The sequence below is a fragment of the Octodon degus genome, unplaced genomic scaffold, assembly GCF_000260255.1.
Source record: "Octodon degus isolate 3935 unplaced genomic scaffold, OctDeg1.0 scaffold00011, whole genome shotgun sequence".
Lineage (NCBI taxonomy): Eukaryota > Metazoa > Chordata > Mammalia > Rodentia > Octodontidae > Octodon > Octodon degus.
The window spans coordinates 12,957,560-12,970,688 of record NW_004524587.1 but is presented as its reverse complement, the minus strand read 5'-3'; the positions used below and the strand labels follow the sequence as shown (position 1 = coordinate 12,970,688).

The window sequence follows — 13,129 nt, the reverse complement described above, 5'->3', positions numbered from 1 at the left end:
TTTTTTAAATTTTTTTGAAGGGATAGCTCAGCAGACTAAGCACCTGCTTAGGCAAGTGCAGGGACTGATCCCTGATACCACATTCCCCCTTACTCACCACTCCCCAGCACTGGGCTGGCCACTGAGACTAGGTGTGGTGTAATCCCAGCGCTGGGGAGGCTGAAAACAGGATCACTATGAGTCTGAGCTGTGTAGTGAGACCCTGTACCAAATACATTTTCAAAAAAAACCACACACACATAAAAGGCAATTCAGCGACAGCCAGATTCATTGTGATTGGGTATGTAATTCACTCTATTTCTAAATCCCCAGTGTTAGCGAGATAAGCTCAGCTTTGTGTCCGTCCCTTGAAGATTTCCCTACCCGCCTCAGGGAGGGCTGAGTGCATGTGGGGCCCCTCAGACTGGAGGTTAATTATAGACAAACCCTGCCTGGTACAGACCCCACAAAGGTAGACTCTTTTTGCCTAATAACATCAGCTCAGTCCCTGGACCCGCAGATCAGAAAGAGAGAGTTTGCTCCCCAGGGGAAGCCATCTAGGGGCAAAGCCAAGTGGTATGGGCAGAAGGTTGACTGTTCTTATGATATGTATTCATTTTGGAGGTTTTAATTAACTGGTGAGATTGTGCTGAACCAGCCCCACTCTGGAGCCAGCAGAGAGAGACAGGCAAGAAGTCTGTAAGTCATAGCTGGAGCCTTAGAAAACAGGCAGGAAACAGTCATGGAGGAGCCCCAGGGTGCCGAACCTACACTCTGAGAACTCATGTTGCTGTCATGTTCAGGCAGGGCAGAGACTAAAACTGCCTCTGGCTGCTCCATTCCATGTGCTACAGACCTCCCAGAGCAAGTCACTTACAAGCAGCCCGTTGGCTGGATATGAGTCAGACACCTCCAGCCTGACCTACAGGGTGCGTTCCTTAAACATTTGAATTAACTGCCAACTCTTAAAAATTGGAAGATTTTACCTGCAAGTCTGGATTTCTGGCTTCTGACAACAGAGTTACCTCTCTCCACAGAGAGATGACCCTCCTTGGGTCACCCTCACAGCCCTATGCTCCCATTTTTGTCTGCTCAGCCCTATTTTCCCTGATCTGAAATGGTACAACTCTGGTGGAGGTGGGATGGATCCTCAAGTCTTTGGCAGCTCCAGGCTCTCTGATGCCTCTGGCTGTGGAACAGGTGGCCCAGAGCTCACAAGCCCATAATTCAACAGGAACAATGCATTTGTTCATTTATTCAATGCCAATCCCTGAACCTGTGCCACTCAGTGCACTGGAGGGATGGGCACGTGGCACCAGGCTCTGGGCGAGGGTAGCTGGAGCTCTCTGAGCACATACAGCCAGTTAGCTTATGCCTCCTAACCTTGTAACAACCTAATCCGGCTAGAGGTTTACAGTCATACTAGTGGCAAAGTTGACCGGCCTTCCTTTCTCTATCTGGGGTTGATGGCTCTCATAGGGACGGTTGAGCCATCTGAGGGCCAAAACACATTGTGGGGTCAATAAGAGTTTTCCAAAGCCATACAGTTGTATCTCTCTCAGCTGCCATATGATTTCTTGAGCAGTGTGTGAAGTAGTCGGTGTTTGTACTGCAGGATGGGAGCAGGTGAAACAGGTGTGCAGGGGTCTTTGCTTACCTGATCGTGGAGGGCTCAGTACTTTGGCCAGGGGTTTAGGGGGCCAGGCAAGACCCTGTACCCCTAAGACTTGTGAGGGGAGCAGGTTACAGACTACTACTCACTCTAAAAGTAATGGACATTATCCCATTGTGTTTGGAGAACATGTAATTCATTTTTTACTCGTTTTTTTGGTCAGGTTGATTTTTTTTTTTTCCTTCCAGTATCAGGGATCGAACTTAGGGCCTTGAGTTTGCCAGGCAGGTGCTTAGGCCTCTCTCCCCGGCCCTCCTGGCATTTTAAAAAATAATTTTAATTATCACTATTTAAAAACTTTTCTAGATGTACAAGCTTAGTGTGTTCACTAGGTTCTAACCTTCCTTCCTAAAGACCTCTTCCTCCCCACCCTCCTCCACTTTACCTCACCAAAGTCTAGCACCAGCTTTTTAAGGAACTTGGAAACTCCTGGGATGAGGTCAGTGGGGATTTAGGAGGTCAGGGAAATAAAGGCGGGTGGGGTGGGGGTGGGGGAAGGTGGTATCAAGACACCGGAATTTACAAGGTTGCTGCAAAAACCATTTGCAGCTTTTGCAAACAGCCTTAATGTCATCAGCGCCCCACTGCGGAATTCAAAGCTAAGCTTGTCGCGATTGTAAGCACCTTCCTTAACCAGCCTCTTTATATTTGACAATTATCCTTTTCTCCTCTTGCCACCAGAAAGGTTGTGCTGCCTTCGTTTTAGGGCGTCCCCTTTCCAGCGAACGGCCCCCTGAAGTGCAGCAGGAGCCGGAGGAGGTTGGTCCGGCTCCCCAGCTTTCTAGGGTGAGTGGGTTTCCAGGCTTGGAAGGCGCGGCGTGGGGGCGGGGACGGAGTCGCGATTTCGGAGGTCCCGGAGGATCACCTTGAAAGTTAACGACGCTGAGAGCTCTAGATTGGGCACAATAACCGCCAGTCCTGGGCAGCTGGCCTAGGCTGGGCCGGGCGGCGTGGAGCAGCTCGGCTTTCGGCCACCCTGGGAACCCCGTTCCCGAGAGGGCGCAGAGGCTGTGGCTACGAACCCGTGAAGCTGCGTCCACGCGGGACCCCGAGCCCGCGCCACGCCGGCTGGTGGGCTCCTTGCGACCGAGCTGGGCACCGGGCGCTCCCCTTCGGAACCCTCCCACTCTTGCCAACTTTCCGGGCCCCGGGGCCGGAGGAGGGCGCCTCTCCCGGCAGGTCGCGCTCGGTACTTAAAGGCGGCTCCGCGGGGCCGGCGCTCGTCAGTCTGAGGCGCGGCGGCGGCGCACGGTGGAGGCAGGCGCGGCGGCGGCGGCGCGGAGCCGGAGGAGGGGCATGGAGCCGCTGCGGGCTTGCTGAGCACTGGAGCGCGGGCAGCCGGCGGCACGGTGAGTGGGGGTGGCGGGCGGCCTGCGCTGGGCCCTGCACCCCGCGCTCGCGTTCCGTGGGCTCCCGAGGTAGCGGCAGCCCCCTCCCCGCTGACCCCTCCTCCTTTTCTTCCTCCATCCTTTCCTCCCTTCCTCCCTTGCGGCTCCGGTTTTGTGAATGAATTAGGAGGCAGGCGAGGATGGGGGCTCAGGTTGGCTGCACCACTTCTCCACGCTCGCGACGATCTTCGCACCTGCCGGGATACCTAGATACCCGGCGTCTGAGTTCTTGCGGGTTAGCCCGGTCCTTGCTGCACGTGTCCGCCCAACTTGGCTTCTTCTCCTTCGCGGGCTTAGAGACCAAACCCGAGGCCGCCCGCAGCACGTACAAGTTTCCATCCCGCTGCATGTGGATCCCGCAGCCTGGCGCACCTGTCAGCGGGGGAGACGCTGCGGACCAGGCAGCCCCTCAAAGTTTCGGGGTTGAACGGTGAAGCTTGCGCCCTTAGCTGGCGGGCGCCTCCTTGGGCCTTCCAGGGGGCAAGCCTCTTGCCCTTGAGCCCCACTGCGCGCTGGGCAGCCCACCCGGGCTCTCGCGGACCCCTTCTGAGGAAAAGCTGTGAAGATGGGGGGCGGGGAGCAGCACAGGGTCTAGGATCACCTCGCTCCGCCCCCCTCTTCCGCAGGCTTTGGCGTTTGGACTGGGTACCTCCGCCAAAGCCCTCACCAGCGCCTCATTACACGTGGGGTGTAATCGGGCTATGAGACCTTTTTGGGTAGTCTGTGGAGAGGAGGGCTACAGAGGCTGTGCCTCTGATTCCCACGGGAGAGAGGGATCTCCCTCCGGGAAGGAGGGGACTGGCAACACTGGGGATGCAGCCTTTGTCTGCGGGCATACTTTTGCCAAGGTGACTGGGGCCCGGGGAAGGTGAATACACCACGGTCCCACTGTGATTGCAGTGGTTTTCTGTTCGTTCCCGGATGGGTCCTGGGAAACGGGCACGTGGGTGTGGCGCGAGCTACCTTCACCAGGAGGTGAGGCTCAAGCGGGGTAGGAAGCGTGGCGACTGACTCTGTGGCTGCAGTGACCTGGTGGACACAGTCTCCGGCACTGCACTGAGGTGGGGAGCCTGGGCCCAGCAGGTTGGTGGCTGACGGGCTAGCCCCGCGCACCTCCTGCCCCGTCCCCCGGGAGCGCAGGCGGGCAGTGGAGCCAGCCGCACCCCTTGAGCTTGTGAATACCAGAGGGGGATGAGACGCCCTTAGGTTGCGAACGCGGGCGTTAGGGGCGGTGGGGGAGGGGTGAAGGAGGGTTGATAGTCCTGCAGAGGAAGCGCGCTGCCAGATCCCTGAGCTGGTGGGCCAGAGAGCCTGGAGGCCATGCTTCCCGCAGAAGCGAGGCTGCCAACAGTCCTTTCCGATCCCAGCTGCCTGAACGCTGCTGGTGCCTGACTGGTGCCTAAATCGTGCTGATTTAGGCAGTGACTGCGTGTTTCTTATCCCGCCCGAGTGAGAGGTGTCCCCTGGCAGGACACTGTGTCTGTGTAGGGGTCACAGGCTGGGTTTCAGTGAGATCTAGAGTTGGAGCAGGCTTGGAAGGAGAGGTTTATCATCTGGTGTCCCGGAGTGGAAACTGGATTCTCCAGAGCTGGTAGGAAGAAGCAGTCTTCAGAAGGCTTAGCTTGGAATGGAGGACAGGAAGGAGTCTTGGTTGGCTCTCCATCCATTCTCTTCACACCCCTGTGGCCATCAGAAATCACTTCCAGGCCAGCATTTCCATTTTCAGGGAAATGATTTACCTGAGTGAGACCTGGAACCCCTTTGTAGTGATGAGAGACAAGGTTTTAGAGAACTTGAGCAAGGTCCAGCAGCCAGGAGGGAGTAGGGCTTGCCCCAGGCCAAGTCATGGTGCCAAGCCTGGGCTTTTCTCATTAAAACACAGCTGTTTCCAACAGGGCAGACTGTAGGGGCCCCAACTTAACTGCAGACGGAAACTTGGCACTGTTTCCAGGAGTGGCTGGGCCCAGGGATGAGCACAGAGATCCCAGCGGCACTAGGACCAAGCGGATGGGGCTCCCCAGGCAGCCACCTCTGTGAGGCTGCTGCAGTGGTGGCTGTAGTTCCCTCTGGCGCTCCTCAGTGCTGGGCTTTCTAGAAGGGCTGTCCACACCCCACTCTCATTTCCTCCTCATTCCCTTGTCTGCTTTCCCTCCAGCTTTCCCTTTCTTTCCTGCCTTTGACTAAATGAGAACACGGTGAGAGAGGTGAACACAAGGAAGTTTCTCTTACTGATTTTGCTGTGAGCAAGAAAAGCCCTGTGCATCTTTGTTCCCCTGGCACCTCTTTTTATGTATCCTGTGGTTTCTGCCCCCCCCCCCGCTTTCTTTTAGGATTGTGTGCTATGCTTTACCAGTGACTATACCCCTCCTAGAGTCCAGTCACTTACCCACTAGGGGCGGTGGCTCTTCAGGTCTTGGTCACCCACTGCCCTACCTTCTCCCCCACCACCGGAAGCCCCTTCATTGCTGTATGTACTTTGGGGATGCCCCTGGCTGCAGGCTCACCCCACTAAAGCTTACCTACTAAGAGCTTTGCTCAGGCAGAGTCTGCCATCTATGAGGGTTGTCACCTAATTCTGGTCTTTGTTTTCTCTAACAATAATAAATGCTACCTTGCATGTACCCCAGTACTCTGGCTTCTGAGTCCCCAGATGGTCTAGCTATGCTCAGTAAGTGGTCATCATTTTTATTACTGCCACCCTGCTGTTGTGGGCCAGACTCCAAGAATACCAGCTCTCTGTTGACCTCAGTGCTACCTCCTGCCTAACCCAATATCTCCCACTTTCTCCTGCCAGATGCCGGTGCAGCTGACGACAGCCCTGCGTGTGGTGGGCACCAGCCTGTTTGCCCTGGCAGTGCTGGGTGGCATCCTGGCAGCCTATGTGACAGGCTACCAGTTCATCCACACAGAAAAGCACTACCTGTCCTTCGGCCTGTATGGTGCCATCCTGGGCCTACACCTGCTCATCCAGAGCCTGTTTGCCTTCCTGGAGCATAGGCGCATGCGCCGGGCAGGGCGGCTGCTGAAGCTGCCTTGCTCCAGGCGCAGAGCTGTGGCACTCTGCATCGCTGCCTACCAGGAGGACCCTGAGTACTTGCGCAAGTGCCTGCGCTCAGCCCAGCGCATTGCCTTTCCTGACCTCAAGGTGGTCATGGTAGTGGATGGCAATCGCCAGGAGGATGCCTACATGCTGGACATCTTCCATGAGGTACTGGGTGGCACCGATCAAGCCGGCTTCTTTGTGTGGCGCAGCAACTTCCACGAGGCGGGTGAGGGTGAGACAGAGGCCAGCCTACAGGAGGGCATGGAGCGTGTGCGGGCGGTGGTACGGACCAGCACCTTCTCATGTGTCATGCAGAAGTGGGGAGGCAAGCGCGAGGTCATGTACACAGCCTTCAAGGCCCTTGGCGACTCAGTGGACTACATCCAGGTAAGGGTACCTCCCCCAAAGTGTATGTGGTGGGGACTGGCTGGCTAGTGGCCAGACTTTTCTCCAGGGACTGTAGGTCAGGGGTAGGTGTGTTGCACACATCCCTTCTCTGCGCTGCAACAGGCAAGAAGGTGTGATGGTTCTGAAGCAGTTCTGAGGTCATAGAGAGCTGGGCTGGAAACGTGGTCATGCTGGCATTCTGTGATTTGGGGCAGACCTCTGAATTGGCTGTTTCTGTAGTAACAGCAGCAACCTGGTGCATAACATTTACTTCGTACTAGGCACTTCACGGGCACTTCTGATATACTGATTACTCTTAATCCTCCTATTGCTGCAGTGGATAAGTACTAGTACTACGTTTCCTCTTAGAAGGTGAAACCGAAGCAAGTAAGTTGCCTAATGTCACACTGCTAGTAACGTGCAGAGCCAGGTGAGAGCCAGGAAGCCCATCTTGTGTGTGCAGTGCTGCCCACCCTTGGGACATGAAGATGCTCCTGTTTATAAAGAAATGTGAAGAGCAAAGGAAGTCCCACTCAAATACAATTGTTTTAAGTTCTGGGCCCCAAAGTCCCACTCTTCTAGTGTCGAGCTCATGTCTGAGGTGGGGATGGACAGACAGCTATGAATAACTCTCCTGCTTCATCTTTTGGCAGCACAGGCAGGGCTGGAATGCTGAGCAGATCCTGCTCATCTGTTTTTGTTTTTGTTTTTGTTTTTGTTTTTGGAACTGGGGATTGAACTCAGATCCTTGTGCTTGCCAGGCAAGCGCTTATTCTACTGAGCCATCTCCCCAGCCCCTCATCTGTTTTAAGTGGTCGTTGACACCAACCTGGAAATTTTATTAGTTGGATAGATAATAATTTTAGTTTTCCAGTAATACAACTTAGAGAAAACGGAGATTAAAACTCACATATTAAGGGGTCAGGGAGATGGCTCAGTGGAATAAGCACTTCCCTGGCTAGCGCAAGGGCCTGAGTGCAATCCCTGGTTCTGTCAAAAAACAAAAACAACAACAAAAAAACCTCACAAATTAAAAAAAAAAAAAAAAAACATATTCGGGGGCTAGGGAGATAGCTCGGCGGTCTAAGTACCTGCCTGGCAACATAAGGACCCAGGTTTGATACCTGGTACTGCATGCTGTGCCAGCCCCAGAACCCCAGGCACACTAAGCCAGCCACCAAAACTGGGCTTGGTGGTGCATGCCTGTAATCCCAGTGCTGGGGAGGCTGAGACAGGAGGATCACTATGAGTTCAAGCTGCGTAGCAAGACCCTGTACCAAATTTAAAAAAAAAAAAAAAAACCCTCACACATTCATTACCACATAGGAATGGAAAACCCAGGATTCCAGATTCTGACCCAGAATTATTTGCAGCACCCAAATTCTATCTGTTCTATCTCTGTCCTTCTCTGTGCCTGTACAAGGAGTTTGCTCATTGCTTCCTAAATGCTTGAAAGAAGGGTAGCTTTTCTGGTAGCCCACCCATGCCAATTCAGGCTTGCTGACAGCATGTTAAGTTCTCTATAGTGTAAAAATTTCTATAGTGTACCTACCTAAAATTAGCTTGTATACTTTGGCTTTTAAAAAAAGTGTGTCCTTGTGTGACAGTTCATACCTTTTTCTTTTTCTGTCTTCCTAGGCCCAAGGATCTCCTCAGCCATGTAGGGAGGGATGTGAACCTAGAAGGCTGTTTAAGTCTGCAGTTCACCTGGGGTTGTAAGGACTTTGGAAAAACCTTCCAGGGGTCCCAGAAGCTTAGGGAAAAAAGCCTTGAGCCTTGACTTGTGTGTTCAAGCGACCATGACTATACCCTTTAAGCTTAGGACCCCCGAGCCTGCTCTGCCTTTTAACACCTCTCCCCAGTCATCTCCTATATGTTCTAGAGGATCTGCAAGCTCTCTACCCCCACCACACACAGACACACCTCCATGGGACCACTGCCCAAGGCAGCCTGGACTACAGCGAATGCTTGTGGGATTTCAGCCTGTGCCCCACAGGCTGCCAAGGGCATGTGTCTTTGCCTCTGTGGAACAGAACCTGTTTTCTTTACCCCACTCAGCTAGAAAAACCTCTGTAGAGCAGAGGCAGAGCAGCATAGAGAATGGGTCAGGGTCCAGGCAGGAAGTAGTAGTGAGACAAGCAATACTGCAATGCTTGGCCTGTAAGCTAAGGAGACCTAGTCTGGACTAGCATGGAAGGATGTGTCTGGTGGTTGCCGGGGAGATGGCTCAGTGGAACAAGCGCTTCCCTGGCAAGCACAAAGGCCTGAGTTCAATCCCCAGTTCCGCCAAAAACTAAAAAATAAAAATAAAAAATAAGGTGGCTGGATGTGTCTGGTGGTGAGGCTGGAGAAGCACATTCAAGGGACCCATGCTGGTGCTCATTCCCCCTTGTCCTACTGTTACTTGCTCTAATACAGAGAAGGAAAATGGAGACTATTTGGGGTGTCAGAAGCAGCCTCTTTCCTGCAGGCCGATGGGATCTTACTCAGCAACTTTATTTTGGTGCTGAGGTTTGAACCTAAAACCTGGCATCAGTAATTTTAGTTAAAAGGATTTGGGGTTTCTATGGGGCATGATTTGGGCTCATCCTTAGACACTGTTCTGTTTTGAGGACAGTGACCAGAGAGCCTGGTCTGGAGTCTACAAGCCAATTCCCCTGCCAACAGTTATCTGGACTCTACCTTTTCAGTTACTTTTTAGCAGACAAGGAGATAGCCCCAAGGGTAATGCTTTCAGAGCCCAGGTTCACTAATCATGGGAGCACCTGAGGGAAGGATGGTACATGGGCAGGATCTGATCCAGGGTCTGACTGGAGGCAGCTACTGCTAGTGTCCTCGGCCAGTCAGGATTGATGAGCAGCCATTAGCCAGACTGTACCCGTCTTTTTTAAATTTTATTTTTATTTTTGGTGGTGCTGGGGATGGAACCCAAGGCCTTATCCATGGAAAGCAAGAGCTCTACCACTGAGCCACATCCTCAGCCCTGTGCCCCCATCTTAAGGATTTGGCCAAGGGAGCCCCTGCTGAAGCACAGAGTGTCAGGGGGCCATGTTTGTGGTCTCGAGGAAGGCTTCTCACCACAGGAGCTGGAGGTTGTCCAGGGGGCCAGATTAAAATGGGGACATAATAACAACCTGTGGTGTTGGTTGGAACCACAGCCCCTTACATGAGTCATTTCTCAGCTTTCTGAAGAATGTTGGTCCTGTTCTAGTCCACTGTGCCTGTCATATGGTTTCAATGACTTGCTCCTCTTTCAGCCCAAGGACTCCAGATAAGTATTTTGAGCCATTTCTGTGGAGCCTACTTCTGCAGGGTCCAAACCTTGTCCAGGGCTACACATTTGTCTTTCTCAAGGCCTGGTAACTACAGTCTCCTGGGTTTTTCTCCTCAGCTTACTAGCTGTCCACCCTAGGATGTAGACTCCTTTTCCTTACTTGCCTTTGTTTTTCCTTCTCCCTTTTTGGCCAACACTGCTGTAATGGAAGAGAATCATGGGAGGAGGGTCACTTCCCTCAGCTGGTGGGAAAAGGGTGCTATACAGACCTCTGGTCAAAACAGGCTCATGGTGCACTCCCCTGCAGGTGTGCGACTCTGACACTGTGCTGGACCCAGCCTGCACCATCGAGATGCTTCGAGTCCTGGAGGAGGATCCCCAAGTAGGGGGAGTCGGGGGAGATGTTCAAGTAAGAAGTAACAAGGGATCCCTGGGGTAGAGGTCTGCACTCTGGTTCTTAACTCAATAGAATATGCCTGCCATCTGGGGAGGTTCCCCTCTGACAGTTTTGACTGATACCAGAGGACTCACCTTACTTGCAATGCAATTCATTTCCTGTTCTTTTTTTCAATATGAAAGAAAAATACCGAATAGTTATAGCCTATATAGGGAGGGCTATAGATTTTGAGGCCACAGATCCCACAGGGTACTTCCTTTTTGGTTGTGTAGTAGGTAACTCCCAGGTGAGGCCCTTGAGAAGCCCTTGCTTCTAGAGAACTTGGACTGAAGAGCAGCATGGTGAGCATAAAGGGATGGATCTTCTGCAGAGGATACCATGAACAGTATTTCACATCTTCCTAGAGACTTTACAACTGCAGAAACAGCAGAACAGGTGGCGGGGGTGACATTTTGCGACCTTCACTGGGCTTTATCTCTGCCACCGTCACTCCCTCTCCCCTGAGATTGAAGGCAGCACTGACTATTTGATCAGTTTAGTTGGGAAAGTGAGTACAGATGATACAGTGCAGAGGTGGAACTGGTTCTGGGGAGGAGTGGATACAGTTGGCTCCTTTCAGCCTTAGACTCCTCAGTACTGGTAAGGCTAATGCCAATGCCAGGAATTTGAGCAGTGGACCACAGAACCCAGGGTAGGGAGGTTTCCTATCTGTCTCGTTTGGGGCTCATGTCCTCAAATGAGGCCAGCATCTCTGTTCCTTTGCAGATCCTCAACAAATATGACTCATGGATCTCCTTCCTGAGCAGTGTGCGGTACTGGATGGCCTTCAACGTGGAGCGGGCCTGCCAGTCCTACTTTGGCTGTGTGCAGTGCATTAGTGGGCCCTTGGGCATGTACCGCAATAGCCTCCTCCAGCAGTTCCTGGAGGACTGGTACCATCAGAAGTTCCTAGGCAGCAAGTGTAGCTTTGGTGATGACCGGCATCTCACCAACCGAGTGCTGAGTCTTGGCTACCGGACTAAGTATACAGCGCGCTCCAAGTGCCTCACAGAGACCCCCACCAAGTACCTCCGGTGGCTCAACCAGCAAACTCGCTGGAGCAAGTCTTATTTCCGGGAGTGGCTCTACAACTCTTTGTGGTTCCATAAGCACCACCTCTGGATGACCTATGAATCAGTGGTCACAGGTTTCTTCCCGTTCTTCCTCATCGCCACGGTCATACAGCTTTTCTACCGGGGCCGCATCTGGAATATTCTTCTCTTCCTGCTGACAGTGCAACTGGTGGGCATTATCAAGGCTACCTACGCCTGCTTCCTTCGAGGCAATGCAGAGATGATCTTCATGTCCCTCTATTCTCTTCTCTATATGTCCAGTCTCCTGCCAGCCAAGATCTTTGCCATTGCTACCATCAACAAGTCTGGCTGGGGGACTTCAGGCCGAAAAACCATTGTGGTGAACTTCATTGGCCTCATCCCCGTGTCCATCTGGGTGGCAGTTCTTCTCGGGGGCCTGGCTTACACAGCTTATTGCCAGGACTTGTTCAGTGAGACTGAGCTAGCCTTCCTTGTTTCTGGGGCCATCCTCTATGGCTGCTACTGGGTGGCCCTCCTCATGCTGTATTTGGCTATCATTGCTCGGCGATGTGGGAAGAAACCAGAGCAATACAGCTTGGCTTTTGCTGAGGTGTGACACAGCTGCAGGCGGAGTGGGAAAAGTGCAATGGGGAAGGGAGGGCAGGGGGAATGAAAGAGGAAGATTGGGATGGGGGGGGAGGGAGCGCTGTATTTTAGTTTAATGGTCCAAAGGGACAAATCTGAAATGCAAACAATGGTGACTGTAGTATGGCCTGGGCTGGGCAGTTCTGCTCAGAGGATGTGACACTGCTTCTTTAGGCTCAGGGCTGAGGACGTTTGTTTTAGGCTGCTTGTCTGCTTGGCCTCTGAAAAGGATTCTGCCTCCTTCTCTAGGGTCCCAAGAGAACTCAGAAAGGTGCCAAACCAAGTAATGGTTCCATTTTGTGGCAATTTCTAATAAGCAAGCAATGACATCCTTTGGGAAGGGGTTTTCCTCACCCATGTGAACATAACCAGAGGTGGTAGAATTTCCACTGAGAGATCTGAGCCAAGAACATCCCCTCCCTCTCCAACAGATCATCAACACAGTTAAGATTGTGCCTGAGATACAAGGCCCTGAGGCCTGATCTTTGGGTATCAGAAAACAGGGTACAGGAATGGTGCTTTATGTGATCTACCCTACTTCACATCTCAGTGTCCCAGGGATGAGCCAGACTAGTAGGAGTTAGCACTGAATTGCTTTTTTACTTTTTTGTAGTAGGAGTAGGGACTATACCCAGGGCCTTCACAACTAGCTATATCCGTCCCACCCCCCATCCCACTTTTTAAAAATTTTGAGACAGGGTCTCTTTAAGTCACTGAGGCTGGGCTTGAACTTGTGATCCTCCTACCTCAGCTTCCCAGAGTACTGGGACTACAGGAGTGTGGCACCACATCCAGCTAACACTGCACTGCTTTTAAAAGTGCATATTAGAAAGTAAGGCTTGGCCGGGGAGATGGCTCAGTGGAATAAGCGCTTCCCTGGCAAGCGCAAGGACCTGAGTTCAATCCCCGGTTCCGCCAAAAAAAAAAAAAAAAAGAAAGTAAGGCTTGCCAGGAAGAACAAGACTGTGGTGATGCTAAAGACATGGAAGCCTTGGGATGTGTTCCACTTGAAAACTGGTCAGACTTCTAGATGAATTCTAATCTTGTCTGTGATGGTCACTGCTGGGCGGATACAAATTTTTAGCCAACTACCCAGAATCAAACCCCAACATGTGAAATCTTTAGTATTTTAACCTGCACACTACAGGATTCCTCTCAAATTCAGCTCAGTGAGGCTAAACATTTATCTTCCTTCACTTTAAAGACATATTTTTGGAGGTAATAATGTGACAGTTACCTCTATCATCACCCTGGCTAAATTCTCAAGTGGC

The 13,129-nt window shown here is 52.3% G+C and overlaps 1 protein-coding gene across 2 annotated transcripts in view; it reads left to right on the top strand.

Moving 5' to 3' along the window:
- Positions 1-12,586, top strand: part of Has3 (hyaluronan synthase 3) — a 24,215-nt gene extending 11,629 nt beyond the window's left edge. Inside the window, exons 2-5 of one of the 2 annotated variants that reach the window (XM_004625831.2) lie at positions 2,333-2,437; positions 5,834-6,469; positions 10,051-10,152; positions 10,906-12,586. In XM_004625831.2, the coding sequence (XP_004625888.2) occupies positions 2,333-2,437; positions 5,834-6,469; positions 10,051-10,152; positions 10,906-11,829 (1,767 nt within the window). In that variant the 3' untranslated portion in view covers positions 11,830-12,586. Of the gene's footprint in view, positions 1-2,332; positions 3,001-5,833; positions 6,470-10,050; positions 10,153-10,905 lie in introns of those variants that run through there. The other variant, XM_023709194.1, reaches the window with a different exon arrangement.
- The last annotated feature ends 543 nt before the right edge of the window (positions 12,587-13,129 follow it).